At 45.2% G+C, this 20799-nt stretch overlaps 1 protein-coding gene across 1 annotated transcript in view; it reads right to left on the bottom strand.

Moving 5' to 3' along the window:
* LOC122550350 (WD repeat-containing protein 97-like) overlaps positions 1 to 19082 on the bottom strand; it is a 40616-nt gene extending 21534 nt beyond the window's left edge. Inside the window, exons 1-2 of the mRNA XM_043691079.1 lie at positions 17496 to 19082; positions 3489 to 3634 (exon numbers count right to left, since the gene is read on the bottom strand). Of these exons, the coding sequence (XP_043547014.1) occupies positions 3489 to 3543 (55 nt within the window). The 5' untranslated portion in view covers positions 3544 to 3634; positions 17496 to 19082. The remainder of the gene's footprint in view (positions 1 to 3488; positions 3635 to 17495) is intronic.
* Positions 19083 to 20799: the final 1717 nt, after the last annotated feature.

Here is a 20799-nt window from a genome sequence, read left to right as displayed (position 1 = left end):
GATGTTGGTTGAGATTCTCTGCCATTTCCTTATTCCCCAGTACAAATTCTTATGTCTCTGTTGGCAATTCATCTTTGCTAACCTTTCCTTTAAACATGCACATTGCAGATTTTACAATCTATTTTTATGTCTCTCATTATTTACGTTGGCTATAGTCCAACAGGTTTATTTGGAAGCACTAGCTTTCAGGATGCTGCTCCTTCACCAGGTGGTTGTGTAAAAACCTCTCTGGCTATGTTGAAGGGATCTTGAAACCCATTGTTCAGGGGACCCCCACCTTCTGTCGCGACACGACAGATTTCTTACTGAAATTCAGCACCCATGGACCGATCAAAACGGGAACATTCCTCGTCACAATGGACGTTTCCGCACTCTACACCAGCAGCTCCCACAATGATGGCATCGCGGCAACAGCCTCAGTACTCAACACCAACAACTGCCAGTCTCCGAACACCATCCTACAACTCATCCGCCTTATCCTCAATCACAACGTCTTCATCTTTGACAATCAGTTCTTCATCCAGACACACGGAACAGCCATGGGGACCAAATCTGCACCCCAATATGCCAACATTTTCATGCACAGGTTCAAACAAGATTTCTTCTCTGAGCAGGACCTCCAACCAACACTATACACCAGGTACATTGACGACATTTTCTTCCTCTGGACCCATGATGAGGAGTCACTGATAAAACTACACAGTGATATCAATGTGCTTCATCACATCATCACAAACCTTATTGAGTTCTTTGAGAAGGTGACCAAACAAGTAGATGAGAGTAAACCGGTTGATGTGGTGTATATGGATTTCAGCAAGGCATTCGATAAGGTTCCCCACAGTAGGCTATTGTACAAAATGTGGAAGAATGGGATTGTGGGGGACATAGCAGTTTGGATCAGTAATTGGCTTGCTGAAAGAAGACAGGGTGGTGGTTGATGGGAAATGTTCATCCAGGAGTCCAGTTCCCAGTGGTGTACTGCAAGGGTCGGTGTTAGGTCCACTGTGTTCGTCATTTTTATAAACGACCTGGATGAGGGTGTAGAAGGGTGGGTTAGTAAATTTGCAGACGACGCTAAGGTCGGTGGAGTTGTGGATAGTGACGAAGGATGATGTAGGTTACAGAGAGACATAGATAAGCTGCAGAGCTGGGCTGAGAGGTGGCAAAGGGAGTTTAATGCGGACAAGTATGAGGTGATTCACTTTGGTCGGAGTAACCGGAATGCAAAGTACTGGGCTGATGGTAAGATTCTTGGTAGTGTAGATGAGCAGAGAGATCTCGGTGTCCAGGTACACAGATCCTTGAAAGTTGCCACCCAGGTTGACAGGGTTGTTAAGAAGGCATACAGTGTTTTAGCTTTTATTAATAGAGGGATCGAGTTCCAAAACCAGGAGGTTATGCTACAGCTGTACAAAACTCTGGTGTGGCCGCACTTGGAGTACTGTGTACAGTTCTGGTCACCGCATTATAAGAAGGATGTGGAAGCTTTGGAAAGAGTGCAGAGGAGATTTACTAGGATGTTGCCTGTTATGAAGGGAAGGTCTTATGAGGAAAGGCTGAGGGACTTGATGCTGTTTTCGTTAGAGGGAAGAAGGTTGAGAGGTGACTTAATAGAGACATATAAGATAATCAGAGGGAGGACAGGGAGAGGCTTTTTCCAAGTATGGTGACGGTGAGCATGAGGGGGCATAGCTTTAAAGTGAGGGGAGATAGATATAGGACAGATGTCAGAGGTAGTTTCTTTACTCAGTAAGGGTATGGAATGCTTTGCCTGCAACGGTAGTAGATTCGCCAACTTTAAGTACATTTAAGTCGTAATTGGACAAGCATATGGACGTACATGGAATGGTGTGTGTGGGCTGGGCTTCAGATTAGTGTGACAGGTCGCCGCAACATTGAGGGCCGAAGGGCCTGTACTGCGCTGTAATGTTCTATGTTCAATATCAACCTCACCATAGACTACTCTCTACTATCTGTCTCATTCTGGGACACATATATCTCCTTCAAGTATTGGCACCTCAGCACCACATTCTATCACAAACCCACAGCCAATCTCACAATGCTACACTTCTCCAGCTTCCATCCAAAACATATTAAAACAACCATCCCTATGGACTAGCCTTACGCGTATACCGGATTTGTCCAGATGAGGGGGAACACCACGGACATCTGAAGGTGCTCAAGGCCACCCACATAAGAACAGGGTATGATGCTCAACTCATAAATCGCTAGTTCCGATGTGCCACAGCGAGAAACCATAATGACCTCCTCAGGAGACAGACACCAGTTGGGTACCCTTCGTTGTCCAGTGCTTCCTGGGAGCGGAGAAACTACGCCATGTTCTTCGCAGCTTGCAACATATAATCAATGAGGATGAGCACCTCACCAAGATCTTCCCCACACCTCCACTTCTCACCTTTAAACAAGCACCAAACCTTCATATGTCAGAGTGTCGACACAGATACCACCTCATACTTCCTCAGCACTGACCCTCCATCAGTGTGACGCTCCCTCAGCGCTGAGCCTCCGACAATGTGGCACTCCCTCAGCACTGACCCTCCGACAGTGCCCACTCCCTCAGCACTGACCCTCCGACAGTGCGGCGATACCTCAGCACTGACCCTCTGACAGTGCCCACTCCCTCAGCACTGACCCTCTGACAGTGCCCACTCCCTCAGCACTGACCCTCCGACAGTGCCCACTCCCTCAGCACTGACCCTCCGACAGTGCGGCACTCCCTCAGCACTGACCCTCCGATAGTGCAGTCTCCCTCAGCACTGACTCTCCAACAGTGCAGCACTCCCTCAGCACTGACCATCCGACAGTGCAGCCCTATCTCAGCACTGACCCTCTGACAGTGCAGCGCTCCCTCAGCACTGACCCTCCGACAGTGCGGCACTCCCTCAGCACTGACCGTCCGACTGTGTGGCTCCCCCTCAGCACTGACCCTCCGACAGTGCGGCACTCCCTCAGCACTGACCGTCCGACCGTGCAGCACTCCCTCAGCACTGACCATCCGACATTGCGGTGCTCCCTCAGCACTGACCCTCCAATAGTGCAGCGCTCCCTCAGCACTGACCCTCCGATAGTGCAGCACTCCCTCAGCACTGACCCTCCGATAGTGCAGCGCTCCCTCAGCACTGACCCTCCGATAGTGCAGCGCTCCCTCAGCACTGACCCTCCGATAGTGCAGCACTCCCTCAGTACTGACCCTCCGATAGTGCAGTGCTCCCTCAGCACTGACCCTCCGATAGTGCAGTGCTCCCTCAGCACTGACCCTCTGATAGTGCGGCACTCCCTCAGCACTGACCCTCCGATAGTGCAGTGCTCCCTCAGCACTGACCCTCCGATAGTGCAGTGCTCCCTCAGCACTGACCCTTCGACAGTGCAGCACTCCTTTTATCTGGCCCTTGTGTGTTGTCGTGGTTTGGATGCTCTCTTGTTCCCTCTGGTGAGTTGCCATTGAACCAATTGAGAAACAGACTCACCTTCCTTGATGTTTTCGTCCACAGTTTGCATTGTGTCCAGGGCCACGTACTCCATCTGTCAGCGTGAGAATACCATGAACCCTCCTTCTCCTTTCACCATCACTCTCTGCACTGATTGACGGCAAAGTCACCCTTAGGTTGTCTCTCTGTAACCAGACAAAAGATTCCTGGGGAATAAGTGTGTCTCAAATCTAGAATTCCAAATTTTAAATAACATCTCAAATTGAAACTCAGCATTACATCCTCTTCATATCAACAGATTCTAATCAGTTAATTAGTTCTTTAGGGAAGGAAACTACCATCCTTACCTGGTCTGGCCTACATGTGACTCCAGACCCACAGCAATGTGGTTGACTCTTAACTGCCCTCTGGGTAATTAGGGATGGGCAGTAAATGCTGGGCCTGCCCAGTGATACCCACATCCAGTGAATGAGGAAAAATAAGTGACAGCCTAAGTTTAAGACCTTTGTCTAAGACAGAAAAATTCTATATCAACCCCATCAGCAACTTTCAAAATCCTGATGCTCTCCCAATCTCTTCGAACCATAGAATCATACAGATCAGAAGAGACCCTTCAGTCCACTGACTCTGTACTATCTACACGGGGTAAAAACAATGACTGCAGATGCTGGAAACCAGATTCTGGATTAGTGGGGCTGGAAAAGCACAGCAGTTCAGGCAGCATCCGAGGACAGGCAAAATCGACGTTTCGGTACCTATACTGGTCCCACATTTCCACACTCGGCCCAAAGCCTTGAAAGTTGTGACATTTCGAGTGTTTGTCCAGGTACATGTTAAAGGTTGTGAGGATTCCTGGCACAACTACCCTCCCAGACAGTGCATTCCAGACCCCCACACCACCCACCAGATGAAAAGTAATCTTTTCTTGAAATCCCCTCTAAATGCCTCGCCTTTCACCTTAAAATAATATCCTCTTATTATTGACCATGAAACAAGGGGAACAGCTGCTTTCTAACCATCCTGCAATGTCCCTCATAGTCTTATACACCTCCAGCAGGTCTCCCTCAATCTCCTCTGCTCCACACCTTCTACATTCAGGACACACTAGTCTGATTTACATAACCTCCCTTTAGATTCTAACTTATACATTGGTAAGAATGACGTGGGACAGTCAGAGAGAAAGAGTTGAGGCTTTTCAGAGTGAATATAGGAAGTTAGGTGGGAGTGGTTAAAAAGCAGAACCTCTAAAGTAGCAATCTCTAGATTACTCCTGGTGCCACGTGCTGTGAGAGTCGGAATAAGAAGATAGGGCAGGTAAATCAGTGGCTGAGGACATGGTGCGGTGGGCAAGGATTCAGATTTTTGGATGATTGGGATCTCTACTGGGGCTGAGGAGACCTGTTCAAGAGGGACTTGTTTCACCCGAACTGGAATGGGACCAATACCCTGGCAGGGTGATTTGCTAGTTGTATTCAGGAGCGATTAAACTAGCAGGGGGTGGGGAATTCTAAATAGTAGTGAGAATAGAGACGCAGTTGAAGATGGTTCTGAAGTTAAAGAGAGCAAGTTAATTAGACAAGGCAGATGAGAGCAAGTCAGAGAATGAGGTAACTTTTAATTTGCATTTATTTCAATGCAAGGTACGGTAGCTGAACTCAGGGCATGGATGGGAACATGGGACTGGGACATCATAGCTATTACAGAACCATGGCTGAGAGAGGGACAGGACTGGCAGCTCAATGTTCCTGGGTTTAGACGCTATAGGAAGGATAGACAGGGAGGCAAGAGAGGACAGGGGTGGCAATTTTGATGAGGGAAAACATTACAGAGGACTTACAGAGGATATTTCTGAGGGATCATCCTGTGAAACTATATGGGCAGAACTCAGAAATATGAAGGGGATGGTCACTTTGAATGGATTGTACTGTAACACCCCCCCCCCCCCCCCCCCCCAAGTGGTCAGCAGGAAACTGAGGAGCAAATATGTAAGAATTGTAGGAATAGAGGAACAGAGGGACCTAGGAGTACAAGTACATAATTTGTTGAAAGAGGTGTCACAGATAGACAGGGTGGTGAAGAAGGCATTTAGTATGCTGGCCTTCATCAGTCAAGGCATTGAATATAGGACTGATTCGGAGATGCCGGTGTTGGACTGGGGTGTACAAAGTTAAAAATCACCCAACACCAGGTTATAGTGTTGGACTATAACCTGGTGTTGTGTGATTTTTAACTTTGAATATAGGAGTTGGGACATTATGCTACAGTTATACAAGTCATTGGTGAGGCTGCATTTGGAGTACTGTGTACAGTTTTGGTCACCCTGTTATAGGAAAGACATAGTTAAACTGGAAAGAGTGCAAAGAGGATTTACGAGGATGTTGCCAGGACTAGTAGGCCTGAGTTATCAGGAGAGGTCGGCCAGGATAGGACTTTATCCCTTGGAATGTAGGAGTATGAGGGGTGACCTTATTGAGGTGTATAAAATCATGAGGGGCATTGATAGGACAAATGCAGATAATCCTCTCCCCAGGGATGGGGAATTGAAAACTAGAGGGCATAGGTTTAAGGTGAGAGGGGAAAGATTTAAGAATGACGTGACAGGCAACTTCTTCACGCAGGGGATAGTGCATATATGGAATGGGCTGCCAGAGAATGTGTTTGAGGCAGGTACAATATCAACATTTAAAAAACATTTGGATAGGTACATGGATGGGAAGAGTCTGGAGGGATATGGACCAAACGCAGGCAACTGGAACGAGCTGAGTGGGCACATAGTCAGCATGGGCCAGTTTGGGCCGAAGGGCCTGTTTCCATGCTGTATTACTCTATGACTCTAATAATAGGGTTGTCACAGTAGGGGAATTAAATTTTCTAAACATAGTCTAGGACCGCCATAGTGTTAAGGGTTTAGATGGTGAGGAAATTGCTAAATGTGTTCAAGAACACTGTTTTTATCAATATGTAAATGTACTTACTAGAGGAGCAAAACTTGACCTTCTCTTGGGAAATAAGGCAGGGCAAGTCACTGAAGTGTTAGTGGGGGAGCACTTTGGACCAGTGATCATAAGTCTATTAGCTTTAAAATACAAATGGAAAAGAAAAAGTTAAAGTTAAAGAAAAGTTGAAGTTCTTAATTAGAGTAAGAAAAACTTTGATGGTATAAGTCAGGAACTTTCAAAAGTTGATTACAGTAGACTGTTTGCAGGTGAAGGGACAATTGACAAGTGGAAGGCTTTCAAAAATTGGATAACAAGAGTTCAGAGACATTATGGTTGCTATTAGAGTGAAGGGCAAAGCTGTTAAGAGTAGGGAACAATAAAGACATTGAGGGAATAAAAACCAAAAGAACTGCGGATGCTGTAAATCAGAAACAAAAACAGAAGTTGCTGGAAAACCTCAGCAGATTTGGCAGCATCTGTGAAGAGAAATCAGAGTTAACTTTTCGGGTTGAGTGACCCTTCCTCAGAAGATATTGAGGCTGTGGTCAAGAATAAGGAGAAGGCAAAAGTTAGATATAGACAACTGGGACCAAGCGAATCTCTTCAAGAGTGCAAAGGGTGTAGGGTCTTTCTTAGGAGGGAAATCAGGAGGTCTAAAAGTGGATATGAGAGTGTCTTGGCAGATAAGGTTCAGGATCATTCAAAGAGATTCTACAAGTGCATTCAGAGCAAAAGAGCAACTGAGGAGAGAATAAGGCTCATGAAAGGTCAATAAAGTCATCTATGGGTGGGACCACAGGAGGTAGGAGAGACACTAAATGAATATTTTACATCAGTGTTTACTATGGAGACAGATATGGAAGTCAAGGAACTCAGGCAAATGAATAGTGATGTCTTGAAAAGAATATACATTACAGAAGAGGAGGTGCTGGAAACCTTAAAATGCATAAAGGTGGATAAATCTGTGGGACCTGATCAAGTATATTCCAGGATATTGTGGGAAGTTAGGGAAGAAATTGCTGGGTCCCTAGCAAAGATATTTATATTATCTACAGTCACAGGTGAGGTGCCGGAAGACTGGAGGGTGGCTAATGCTGTGCCTTTGTTTAATAAAGGTGGTAAGGAAAAGCCAGGGAACTATAGACCGGTGGGCTAGATGTCAGTGGTGGGTAAATTATTAACAAAAACAGAAATTGCCTGAAAATCTTAGCAAGTCTGGCAGCATCTATGGCAAGGGCAAAGTGTGTCAGTACAGGCTTGGAGGGCTGAAGGGCCTGTTCCTATGCTGTATTGTACTTTGGTCTTCCTAGCTCTTTAAGTTAGAGTTAACTGGACTTCTGAAGAAGGGTTGAGAGTGTAGTGCTGGAAAAGCACAGCAGGTCAGGCAGCATCCAAGGAGCAGGAGAATCGATGTTTCGGGCATAAGCCCTTCTTCAGGAATGGCTAATGCCAGAAACGTCGATTCTGAAGAAAGATGACTTGACCTGACATGTTAATTCTGATTTCTCTCCACAAGATGCTGCCAGATCTGCTCAGATTTTCCAGCAGTTTCTGTTTTTTTGCTTCTGATTCCCAGTATCCACAGTTAGAACAAAGAACAAAGGGACATAGGGCCATAGTCAAAGGGGATTCTATTGTGAGGGGAGTAGATAGGTGGTTCTGTGGGTGAAAACGGGACTCCCAGATGGTATGTTGCCTCCCAGGGGCTCAGGTCAGGGATGTCACCGATCGGCTGCAGAGCATTCTCAAAGGGGAAGGTGAACAGCCAGTTATCTTGGTGCACATTGGCACCAACGATATAAGTAAAAAGCGAGATGAGGTCCTGAAAGCAGAATTCAGGGAGCTAGGAGAGAAGTTAAAAAGGAGGACCTCAAAGGTAGTGATCTCGGGATTACTACCAGTGCCACGTGCTAGCCAGGGTAGAAATGAAAAAATAGGAAGGATGAACACGGGGCTTGAGAGATGGTGTAGGAGGGAGGGGGTCAGATGTGTTGGACATTGGGACCAGTTCTGGGGAAGGTGGGACTATTAAAAATTGGACGGTCAACACCTGAACCAGACTGGAACCAATGTCCTTTGGGGGAGTTTTTGCTCCTGCTGTTGGGGAGGTTTTAAACTAATGTGGCAGGGGGCTGGGAACCAGAAGGGAAAACAAGTAGCGAGGTGGAGACTGGAGACTGTAAGGATCATAAAGTTAGCATTAATAAAGGGAAGAGTAGGCAGACAGCAGATGAACGCAAAAGAACTGGCAGTCTGAAGTGTATATACTTTAATGTAAGGAGTATAGTGGGTAATGGAAATGTGTTGCTGGAGAAGCGCAGCAGGTCAGGCAGCATCTAGGGAACAGGAGAGCACGATGGATATGACGTTATTGCAATCACAGAGACTTGGTTGAAGGAAGGGCATGATTGGCAACTAAATTTTATAGACGCTTCAGACAGGACAGGGAGGGAAGTAAAAGGGGGGATGGAGTTGCATTGCTGGTCAGGGATGATATCACGGCTGTGCTAAAGGAGGACACTACGGAGGGCTTGGGCAGTGAGGCATTATGGGTGGAGCTGAGAAATAAGAAGGGTGCAGTTACATTGTTGGGGCTGTATTACAGGCCTCCCAACAGTGAGCGTGAGGTAGAAGAACAAATAGGTAAACAGATTATGGAAAGGTGTACAGGCAACAGGGTAGTGGTGATGGGAGATTTTAATTTTCCCAACATTGACTGAAATACACTTAGCGTCAGAGGTCTGGATGGGGCAGCATTTGTAAGAAGCGTCCAGGAGAGTTTTCTAGAGCAGTATGTCAATAGTCCGACGAGGGAAGGGGCCATATTGGACCTGGTACTGGGGAATGAGCCAGGACAGGGTAGTAGAAGTTGCGGTGGGGGATTTCTTTGGGAACAGTGACCACAATTCTGTAAGTTTTACAATACTCGTAGACAAAGACGAGAGTGGTCCTAAGGGAAGAGTACTAAACTGGGCCAAGGCCAGTTATATCAAAATTAGTCAGGAGCTGGGAAATGTGGATTGGACACAGCTATTCAAAGGGAAGTCCACATTTGAGATGTGGGAGGCTTTCAAAGATAGGTTAAAGATAGTGCAGGATAGGCATGCCCCGTTAAAGGCAAAGGATAGGAAGGGCAAGATTCATGAACCGTGGATGACTGGAGAAATCATGCGACTAGCCAAGAGGAAAAGGGAAGCGTACATAAGGTCCAGGCAGTTAAGAACAGAACAGGTCCTGGAGGAATATTGGAAAAGTAGGACCAATCTTAAACGAGGAATCAAGCGAGCTAAAAGGGGTCATGAAATAACTTTAGCAATCAGAATTAAGGAGAATCCCAAAGCCTTTTATTCTTATATAAGAAGCAAGAGGGTAACCAGAGAAAGGATTGGTCCACTAAAGGATAACGAAGGAAGGTTGTGTGTCGAACCTGAGAAAATGGTTCAGATTCTCAATGATTACTTTGCATCAGTGTTCACTAAGGAACGGGAAGTGATGAATGCTTGTGGTGAAAGGGTTAAAATTGTGTCCCAATACATGTGTGAATCTAACCGAAAATGGAAGGTGTCGCTTAGTCCCGTGTGAATCTTATTACACACCTTCCCGTGTGAATCTTCTTATCTGTATGTGACCAGAATGGAATGTGTTTTTCAGCCTTGCTCTGCTGTTCACATGAATGTTTAGATCTCGAAAAGAGTATATCAGCTGGAAAAGTCTCCAGTTCGGTAGAGTCTGCTCCGGGGTTGCGTTTAACCGCCGAGCGTGGGTTGTTGGCAACCGCTCTACGAGAACTGACGGCTCCCAGTTCCGGTAACACGTAGAGTGAGTATAAACCAGACCCGTTGTAAGTACGAGACCTGGTTGTGGCGACGCTGCGGGGAATAAAACACTTATATTCTAGCAGACTCGCCTCTTGGCTGTTTGTTCTGTGTCAGACTACTTTCCTGCGAGCCTGGTCCTTGACCTTGAGAATTTTTTAAAACAATGCTGAGATTAGAGATAGAAGTTTGTTTACTCTGGATGACATTGACATAAGGAGGGAAGATGTGTTGGGTAGGCTAAAGGATATTAAGGTGGACAAATACCCAGGGCCAGATGGGATCTATCCCAGGTTGCTGAGGGAGGCGAGAGAGGAAATAGCTGGGGCCCTGACAGATATCTTTTTTTTAGATTACTTTACAGTGTGGAAACAGGCCCTTCGGCCCAACAAGTCCACACCGACCCGCCGAAGCGCAACCCACCCATGCCCCTACATTTACCCCTTACCTAACACTATGGAGGAGAAGGTACTGAGGGATAAAATCTATTTATATTTGGAAAAGAATGGGCTTATTAGTGATAGGCAACATGGTTTTGTGCGAGGTAGATCATTCCTTACCAACTTAATAGAGTTCTTTGAGGAAGTAACCAAGTTGATAGATGAAGGAAGGGCTGTAGATGCCATATACATGGACTTTAGTAAGGCATCTGATAAGGTGCGAGGAGAAAGTGAGGGCTGCAGATGCTGGAGATCAGAGCTGAAAATGTGTTGCTGGAAAAGCGCAGCAGGTCAGGCAGCATCCAAGGAACAGGAGAATCGATGTTTCGGGCATAAGCCCTTCTTCAGGAATCTGATAAGGTTCCCCCTGGTAAACTAAGGGAGAAAGTGAAGTCACATGGTGTGCAGGGTGTTCTAGCGAGGTGGATAAAGAACTGGTTGAGCAACAGGAGACAGAGGGTAGTAGTTGAAGGAAGTTTCTCGAAATGAAGATAGGTGACCGGTGGTGTTCCACAGGGGTCAGTGCTGGGGCCACTGTTGTTTGTGATAGACATCAATGATCTGGAAGAGGGCATTGTTGATATGGTCAGTAAGTTTGCAGATGACACGAAGATTGGTGGAGTAGCAGAAAGCATAGGGGACTGTCAAAGAACACAGGAGGATATAGATAGACTTTGAGAGCTGGGCAGAGAAGTGACAGATGGAATTCAATCCAGGCAAATTTGAGGTGATGCATTTTGGCAAGTCTAATTCTAGAATGAACTATACTGTAAGTGGAAGATCCTTGGGAAAAGTTGATGGGCAGAGAGATCTTGGGAGATCAGGTCCATTGTACCCTGAAGGTGGCTGCACAGGTGGATAGAGTGGTCATGAAGGCATATAGTATGCTTACCTTCATCAGACAGAGTATTGAGTAGAAGAGCTGGCTAGTCATGTTAACATTGTACAAGACATTGGTTCTGCCTCATTTAGAATACTGTGTACAGTTCTGGTCGCCACATTACCAAAAGGATGTGGACGCTTTGGAGAGGGTGCAGAGAAGGTTTACGAGGATGTTGCCTGATATGGAAGGTGCTAGCTATGAAGAGAGTTTGAGTAGCTTAGGTTTATTTTCATTAGAAAAAAGGAGATTGAGGGGGAACTTGATTGAGGTTTACAAAATCATGAACATAGAACATAAAACAATACAGCACAGAACAGGCCACGATGTTGTGCCGAAGGGTTGATTCCTGAAGAAGGGCTAAAGCCCGAAACGTCGATTCTCCTGTTTCCTGAAGAAGGGCTAATGACCGAAACGTCGATTCTCCTGTTCCCTAGATGCTGCCTGACCTGCTGCGCTTCTCCAGCAACACATTTCCATCTCTGATCTCCAGCATCTGCAGACCTCATTTTCTCTGCCGAAGGGTATAGACAGGGTAGATAGAGATAAGCTTTTTCCCAGGGTGAGGGATTCAATAACGAGAGGTCATGCTTTCAAGGTGAGAGGTGAAAGGTTTAAGGGGGATACACGCGGCAAGTACTTCACACAGAGGGTGGTGGGCATCTGGAACGCGTTGCCAGCAGCGGTGGTAGAGGCAGGCACGGTAGATTCATTTAAGATGCATCTGGACAGATGCATGAGTAGGTGGGGAGCAGTGGGATACAGATGCTTGGGAATTGGGCGACAGGTTTAGACAGTGGATTTGGATCGACTCAGGCTTGGAGGGCCGAAGGGCCTGTTCCTGGGCTGTAAGTTATCTTTATTCTTTGTTCTTCTAACAAAGAACAAATAACATTACAACACAGGAAAAGGCCCTTCGGCCCTCCAAGCCTGCGCGATACGGATCCTCTATCTAAACCTTTCTAAATCTAAAGTTCTTTTGTCTTTTTATTTAGTGGGTAAGTTGTTGGAGGGGACTCTGAGAGATGGGATTTAGATGCAAGGCAAGAACTGATGATGGGTGGTCAGCATGACTTTGTGCGTGGGAAATTGTGGGAAATCACTGATTTGGTTTGAGTTTTTGAAGAAGTGGCCTAAAAGATTGATGAAGGCAGAGCGGTAGACGTTGTCTATAGGGATTTTAGTAAAGCTTTTGACAAGGTTTCACATGGTAGATGGGTTGGTAAAGTTAGATCACATGGGATTCAGGGAGAGCTTACCAATGAGATACAGAATTGGCTTAACAATAGGAAGCAGAGGGTAGTGGTGGAGAGTTGTTTTTCCATCTGGAGGCCTGTGACCGGCGGTGTTCTGCAGGGATCAGTGTTGGGTCCACTGCTTTTTGTCATTTATATAAATGATTTAGATGAGGCATGGTTAGTAAGTTTGCGGATGACATCAAAATTGGTGGTATAGTGGACAGTGCAGGAGGTTATCTAAGATTACAAAGGGATCTTGATCAATTGGGTCAATGGGCTGAGGAGTGGCAGATGGAGTTGAATTTGGATAAATGTGAGGTATTGCATTTTGGTAAAACAAACAAGGACAGGACTTATACAATCAGTGGTTGAGCTCTGGGTAGTTGTAAAATAGAGGGACGTAGGGGTTCAAGTACATAATTCTTTGAACATTGTATCATACGTTGACAGGGTGGTTATGGAAATGTGTTGCTGGAAAAGCGCAGCAGGTCAGGCAGCATCTAGGGAAAAGGAGAATCGACGTTTCGGGCATTAGCCCTTCTTCAGGAATGCCCGAAACGTCGATTCTCCTGTTCCCTAGATGCTGCCTGACCTGCTGCGCTATTCCAGCAACACATTTCCATCTCTGATCTCCAGCATCTGCAGTCCTCACTTTCTCCTGACAGGGTGGTTAACAAGGCATTTGGTATGTTTGCCTTCATTGCTCAGTCCTTTGAGTATCAGAGTTAGGAAGTCATGTTGAGGTTAATAAGGAGGCCACTTTGGAGTACTATGTACAGTTCTGGTCACCTTACTATAGGAACTTATTACTACATTGGAGAGGGTTCAGAAATGATTGACGAGGATGATGCTGGGTATGAAGGGTTTGAGTTATAAGGAGAGGGTGGATAGACTGGGACTTTTTTCACTGGAGTGTAGGAGGTTCAGGGGTGACCTTGTAGAGGTTTATAAAATCATGAGGGGCAGAGATAAGGTGAGTTAAAAATTAGGAGTCATAGGTTTAAGGTGAGATGAGAAAGATTCAAAAGAGATCTGAGATGCAACCTTTTCACACAGAGGGCGGTTCATATGTGTACTGAATGGCCAGAGGAAGTGGTAGATGCAGGTAGTTACGCAGGCAGAAGTGAGGACTGCAGATGCTGGACATTAGAGTTAATATTAGAGTGGTGCTGGAAAAACACAGCAGGTCAGGCAGCATCCAAGGAGCAGGAAAATCAACATTTCGGGCAAAAGCCCTTCAACAGGTACAGTTACATCATTTAAAAGACATTTGGACAGATACTAAATCCTCTTAAAACATATTCAGAAGATAGCCTAGACTCCAACTTTTTCTTATTTTTAAATGCAAGCGTTTGGATTGCAATTCATACATTTGATGGAAATCACACTTTATTTTCACACTACAGTTAAAATACAAACAAAAGAAAGAAGAATTGAAATAACTTAACTCGATTGAAAAACTTAACAGAATAATAGATTATACAATAACTAAATAGCAACTGTCCCAGTATAGTAACATTCCATAAACACACCCTTGGCAAAGGCAAATTCAGGAAATCAGATTGTCTCAAATGCATTTCCAGCAGCAGAGTTCCAGCTTTTAGCTGTGACAGACAGAGGAATGCAAGCTTCCGCATCCAGCTTCAAGACCCCAGCAACAGCTGAAAGCTAAAACTAACAATCCTGGTTCTGTGGGAGCTTTACCCCACTCATTCAGGTTGCTTCTATTGTTCCAACTTTCAAAATAAAACAAAGCTAACTGAACTCAGAGTAGACAGCTTGGCTCAACCCCAAGTTTACAACACTTACTTTTGAAAGAAACACAAAAGAACAAATCCTTCTTAAAAGTCACAGCACATTACAAAGGGATATGGGCCAAACGCAGGCAAGTGGGACTAGTTTAGCTTGGGAAACTTGGTTGGCATGGATGAGTTGGACTGAAGGGTCTGTTTCCGTGCTGTATGAATCTACGACCCTTGGAGCAATGATAATATTCCTCTGTACCTGCCCTGCACTCCTCTGAAGACAATTATTTATTTTCTTCTTGGCTACAGGAACCAGAACAGCACACAATTCACCAGATGTTGTCAAACCAGTGGTCTGCACATCTGTAGCAGATGCAAACTTCTGCAACTCTGTCATGGGAGCCCATTGAGATTTCCACCACCCCAACCTGAGACACTCTGTCCACCACAAAAAGGGGAAGGGGGAAATTCATAAATGTAAATAGAAATAAAAAAGTTGGCAACAGGAGTAGGCTATTCAGTCCATCGAGACTGCTCCATCTTTCAATACAGAAGCGGCTGATTCAACTCCACATTCCTGCCAACTCACTGATTAGTTGAGCGATTAAACATCAGGAATGATGTTTTGGGCTCCTGCCCGAAACGTCGATTTTCCTGCCCCTCGGATGCTGCCTGACCTGCTGTGCTTTTCCAGCACCACGCTAGTCTTGACTCTGATCTCCAGTATCTGCAGTCCTCACTTTTGCCCGATTAAACATCAGTCCCACCTAGATATTTAAATATATTTTACAATGGAGGACGTTGGTGTGAAAAACCTTCCCCTAGTTCCGTGTTTGTTCATTCTCCAAATCTGGACATTTTTAAGAGGACTCAGCATTTTTAAACCAGAACCTGTATTTTATTCCCCTAATGCTGGGTAGACCCAGTGTAAGAAATGAGTATACAGGGATAGTAAATGTAATGGTGGAAGCATAGGAACAGAAGGCCATTCAGCCCATTTAATTCAATCATGGTCTCAAATGCTACCTTTCTGCACTATCTCGATGTCCTTTGCTGTCATTCATGTCCAGAAACATAGAACATAGAACATTACAGCGCAGTACAGGCCCTTCGGCCCTCAATGTTGTGCTGACCTGTGAAAGCGATCTGAAGCTCATCTAACAGACACTGTTCCATTATCATCCATATGTATATCCAATAACCATTTAAATGCCCTTAAAGTTGGCAAGTCTACAACTGTCACAGGCAGTGCGTTCCACACCCCTACTACTCTCTTGGTAAAGAGACTACCTCTGACAACTGTCCTATATCTATCACCCCTCAGTTTAAAGCTATGTCCCCTCGAGCTAGCCATCACCATCCGAGGAAATAGGCTCTCGCTGTCCACCATATCTAATCCTGTGATCATCTTGTATGTCTACTCTTTAATTAAGTAACCTCTTAACCTTCTTCTCTCTAACAAAAACAGCCTCAAGTTCCTCAGCCTTTCCTCACAAGACCTTCCCTCCACACCAGGTAACATCCCAGTAAATCTCTTCAGCACCCTTTCCAATACTTCCATGTCCTTTCTATAATGCGGTGACCAGAACTGTACGCAGAATTCCAAGTGAGGCCACACCAGAGTTTTGTACAGCTGCAACACGACCTCGTGGCTCAGAAACTCAATCCCTCTACCAATAAAAGCTAACACACCATATGGTTTCTTAACAATCCTATCAACCTGGGTGCCAACTTTCAGGGATCTATGTACATGGACACTAAGATCTTTCTGCTCATCCACTCTACCAAGAATCTTCCCATTAGCTTAGTCCCCTGTATTGAGAGTGTGTTGCTGGAAAAGCACAGCAGGTCAGACAGCATCCGAGGAGCAGGAAAATCAACGTTTCGGCCCGAAACATCAATTTTCCTGCTCCTCGGCTGCTGCCTGACCTGCTGTGCTTTTCCAGCAACACATTCTCAACTCTGATCTCCAGCATCTGCACACTTCACTGTCTCCTGGTCCTCTGCATTCCCATTACTCCGTCCAAAGTGAATCACCTCACACTTTTCCACACTAAACTCTATTTGCCACCTCTCAGCCCTGCTCTGCAGCTTTTCTATTTCTCTCTGTAACCTGCAACATCATTTGTCACTATCCACACAACTCCACTGACCTTAGTGTCATCCGCAAGTTTACTAACCCATTCTTCTATGCCCACATCCAGATCATTTACACAAATGACAAACAGCAATGGCCCCAAAACAGATCCTTGCCCCAAAACTGATCAGGTACACCACTAGTAACTGAACTCAGGGATTCACATTTCCCATCAATCACCACCCTCTGTCTTCTTTCAGCTAGCCAATTTATGATCCAAAATGCTAAATCGCCCTCAATCCCATGCTTCTGTATTTTCTGCAATAGCTTATCATGGGAAACCTTATCAAACGCCTTACTGAAGTCCATATACACCACATCGACTGCTTTACCCTCATCCATCTGTTTGGTTACCTTCTCAAAGAACTCAATAAGGTTTGTGAGGCAGGACCCACCCTTCACAAAACCGTGTTAACTATCCCTAATCAAATTATTCCTTTCCAGATGATTATAAACCCTATCTCTTATTATCCTTTCCAACACTTTACCCCCACCTGAAGTAAGGCTCACTGATCTATAATTCTCAGGGTTGTCTCTCCTCCCTGTCTTGAATAAGGGAACAACATTTGCTCATCCTCCAATCTTCTGGTGCTATTCCTGTAGAAACCTCTCAATTTCTGTCTGGGCCCTGCTCAATGATTGTGCCTCCATTAACCTTTGGACTAGTTAAATAATTATGTTCATAATAACACAAGTAAGGAGTAGGAGAAATGAGAAACAACAGGAAATATTAATTAGAAGAATTAGTGGATCCCAGCATCTCATCAGTCAGTTAATGTCTTCCAATTCCATTTACTTTAGAATTTAATAACTAGATAAACCAATTAATTAAATAAATTAATCAGTCCTTACCTTTTTAATGTTGCACTAACCAGTGTCCAGCATCTCAGTGGTTCGTGTTTAACTAGTTAGAAACTGATCTCAAAATTTATTAAATGGCTCCAATGTTTCGAGATTAATCCATAGTCATTAACTAGTTATTAAATTATTCTCAATTTCTCTTCAATGTTAGTTTTCAAAAAATGCTATCCCCAATCTATTATTAATTCCACGCTAACCAGGAAGAGGCTAATCACTTATTAAACTCAGCAACTTCTTATTAACCAGACCCAAGTCTCCCTTTAACTAGTTGTTAATAATACCCTGATTTAACTGGTTAGTACTTCATACCTAATCTCTCACTAACCAGTCCTTGGTTATATTGCTGGTCATTACCAACCAAAGCATCCCTACCATCTCAGTAAATCTAACCAGCACATTACCTTTCATTAACTAATCAAAATCTCATCACTTTCTCAGTAAACTTTCCTAACCAGTACATAATCTCTTAGTAATTAATCAAAACCTCTTTACTTTCTCAGTTAAACAGCTCATTAACCAGTACATAACCTCTCAATAACTAATGATAAGTTCCGTACTTTCTCAGTAAATCTTCCCTAACCAGTACATAACCTCTCAGTAAGTCATGTTTAACAAGATAGTAACAAATTCTTATCGTTAACTAACCAGTACCTTGTCCTACAGTAACTCGGTTACAAATCGTTAACTTGACATTAGCTCGGCTCGAGGTTCGCAATAACAAATATTTAAACAGTTCCTCATTAACCAGCGATTAACAGGTTAGTGGCTAATCCATAGCTACGCGCTAACTAGTGACAGTAACTAGCTGCTAACTAACGATTACCCGCCTGCCACTAACCAGACGCTCCCCCGCTAGCTGCTGACTAACTGACCAACTCTCCCGGGTGACTTATCACTAACTAGTGCCTAACCTTTCTCTAACTAGCGCCTGTATCCTCCCCGGAGGGACGCCGCCGTCTCCCTGGTGACGGTTGCTAGGAGACCGGGACGCCGGCTCCAGGTTAAAGCCGTGCAGCCCCTGGTCAGAAACAATTCCATTTGTTTGGTGGTTTTGGAGTAAAAGGCAGCCCCGGGCTATCCTGAGGCCATTCGGGCCACATCCAACCCCCCGCCCCCCCCCCCCGGGGGCTCCAAAACTCAGCAAGATCCCAATTACGGTTGAACACCTGAAAATGACCCAGCTCAGCACTAGAAAGTTCATTCTCTGGGGCTGAGAGTCTGACAAGTCATGGGGTTGACACAAATTAATGCTAGTGTGAGTCATTCCACACACTGTTGCCATTAATGTGTGTTTGATTAACTATTTACAGCGAATGTGGTGAAGCTCCCTGAGGTACAAACTCTGGCTTCCACTCTGGGACTTAAGCAGCAAGCAGTGTGTGTTTATATAAAGTGGACAAACAAATACTTCCATGACAAACTGGAGACATTCCCGTCCCACACGTTAGCAAAAAATAAATTGGAGCATCCACTATCATTATTGATAGATAAATCCACGATGCCCTTAGTGAGGGGATTCCAGGATTTTGACCCAGCGACAGTGAAGGAACAGTGATATATTTCCAGGTCAGGATGGTGAGTGGCTTAGAGGGGAACTTGCAGGGAGTGGCCTTCCTTCAAGATGGAAGTGGTCGTGGATTTGAAATGTGCTGTCCAAGGATAGAACGTAGAACATAGAACTGTACAGCACAGGAATGGGCCCTTCGGCCCACAATGCTGTGTCCCTTCTGCCTGGCCTTGGTCCATGTTCCTCCATTCCTTGCATATGCATATGCTTATCTAAAAGTCCCTTAAACTCCGCTATTGTATCTGCCTCCACTAACACCCCAGCAGTGCGTTCCACACTCCTACCACTCTGTGTAAAAAATACTTGCCCCTCACATTCCCTTTGAATTTTCCCCTCTTATCTTAAATGCCCCCTAGTATTAGACACTTTGCGAAAAACATTTTGACCGTCAACCCTATCAAAGCATCTCATAATTTTATAGACTTCTATCAAGTTCCCCTCAGCTTCTGCCACTCCAGAGAAAACAACCCAAGTTTTTCTAGCCTCACCTTATAGCTCACACCCTCTAATCCAGGCAGCATCCTGGTAAACCCCTTCTGCACTCTCTCCAAAGCCTCCACATCCTGTAATGTAGTAACCAGAACTGAACGGAATACTCCTTACATGGGGCTTAACCATAGTCTTATAAAGCTGCAACATGTCAGCCTGACTCTTGTACTCAATTCCCCGACCAATAAAAGCAAGCATGCCATACACCTTCTTTATAACCCTATCTACTTGTGTAGCTACTTTCAGGGAGCTATGGACTTGAACCCCAAGATCCCTCTGTACATCAATGCTGTTCAGGGTCCTGCCACTAACTGTATACTTTTCCTTAACATTTGATCTCCCAAAGTGCAGCACCTCACACTTACCCGGATTAAACTCCATCTGTGATTTCTCTCCCCATATCTGCAACTGATCTACATTCTGCAGTATTCTTTAATAACCTTCTACACTATCCACAACTCAACTGATCTTTGTGTTCTGCAAACTTACTGAAGCACCTACATTTTGATCCGAGTCATTTATATATATCACAAACAGGAGAGGTCCCAGAATGGATCTCTACAGAACACCACTAGTAACGGATACCCAGCCTGAAAAACCACCCTTCCAACACGACTCTCTATTTTCTATGGAGAAGCTGATTGTGAATGTGCATGGCCAAGTCACCATGGATCCCATGCAACTTGGTGCTGGAGGGAGTGGCTGCTCCTGGATGTGGTGCAATCAAGTGGGCTGTTTTGTCCTAGATGGTGTAAAACCTCTTGAGTGTTGGGACTGCATTTGTTCCAGGCAAGTGGGGGACTATTCCATCAAACGGACTTGTACCTTGTAGATGGTGAATAGATTTTGGAAGAGTCAGGATGTAAGTCACTTGCCACAAGATTCCTAGCCTCAGGCTTCTCAAGAGGCATTACCAGCTGAAATTTAGGCATGGTGAGTTCTGAGGCACAACGGTCACCATGGAACTCTGACTGAGCTATAACAGTTGTCGCTGCTGAAAATGTGTTGCTGGAAAAGCGCAGCAGGTCAGGCAGCATCCAGGTAACAGGAGAATCGACGTTTCGGGCATAAGCCCTTCTTCAGGAATGAGGAAAGTTTGTCCAGCAGGCTAAGATAAAAGGTAGGGAGGAGGGACTTGGGGGAGGGGCGTCGGAAATGTGATAGGTGGAAAGAGGTCAAGGTGAGGGTGATGACCGTCCATAACCTCATCACCTCGGGGGATCTCCCATCCACCGCCTC

The sequence above is a fragment of the Chiloscyllium plagiosum genome, chromosome 5 (assembly GCF_004010195.1).
Source record: "Chiloscyllium plagiosum isolate BGI_BamShark_2017 chromosome 5, ASM401019v2, whole genome shotgun sequence".
In the NCBI taxonomy this organism is placed as follows: domain Eukaryota; kingdom Metazoa; phylum Chordata; class Chondrichthyes; order Orectolobiformes; family Hemiscylliidae; genus Chiloscyllium; species Chiloscyllium plagiosum.
The sequence above is the reverse complement of the archived record's forward strand: the minus strand, read 5'-3'. Positions and strand labels throughout refer to the sequence as shown.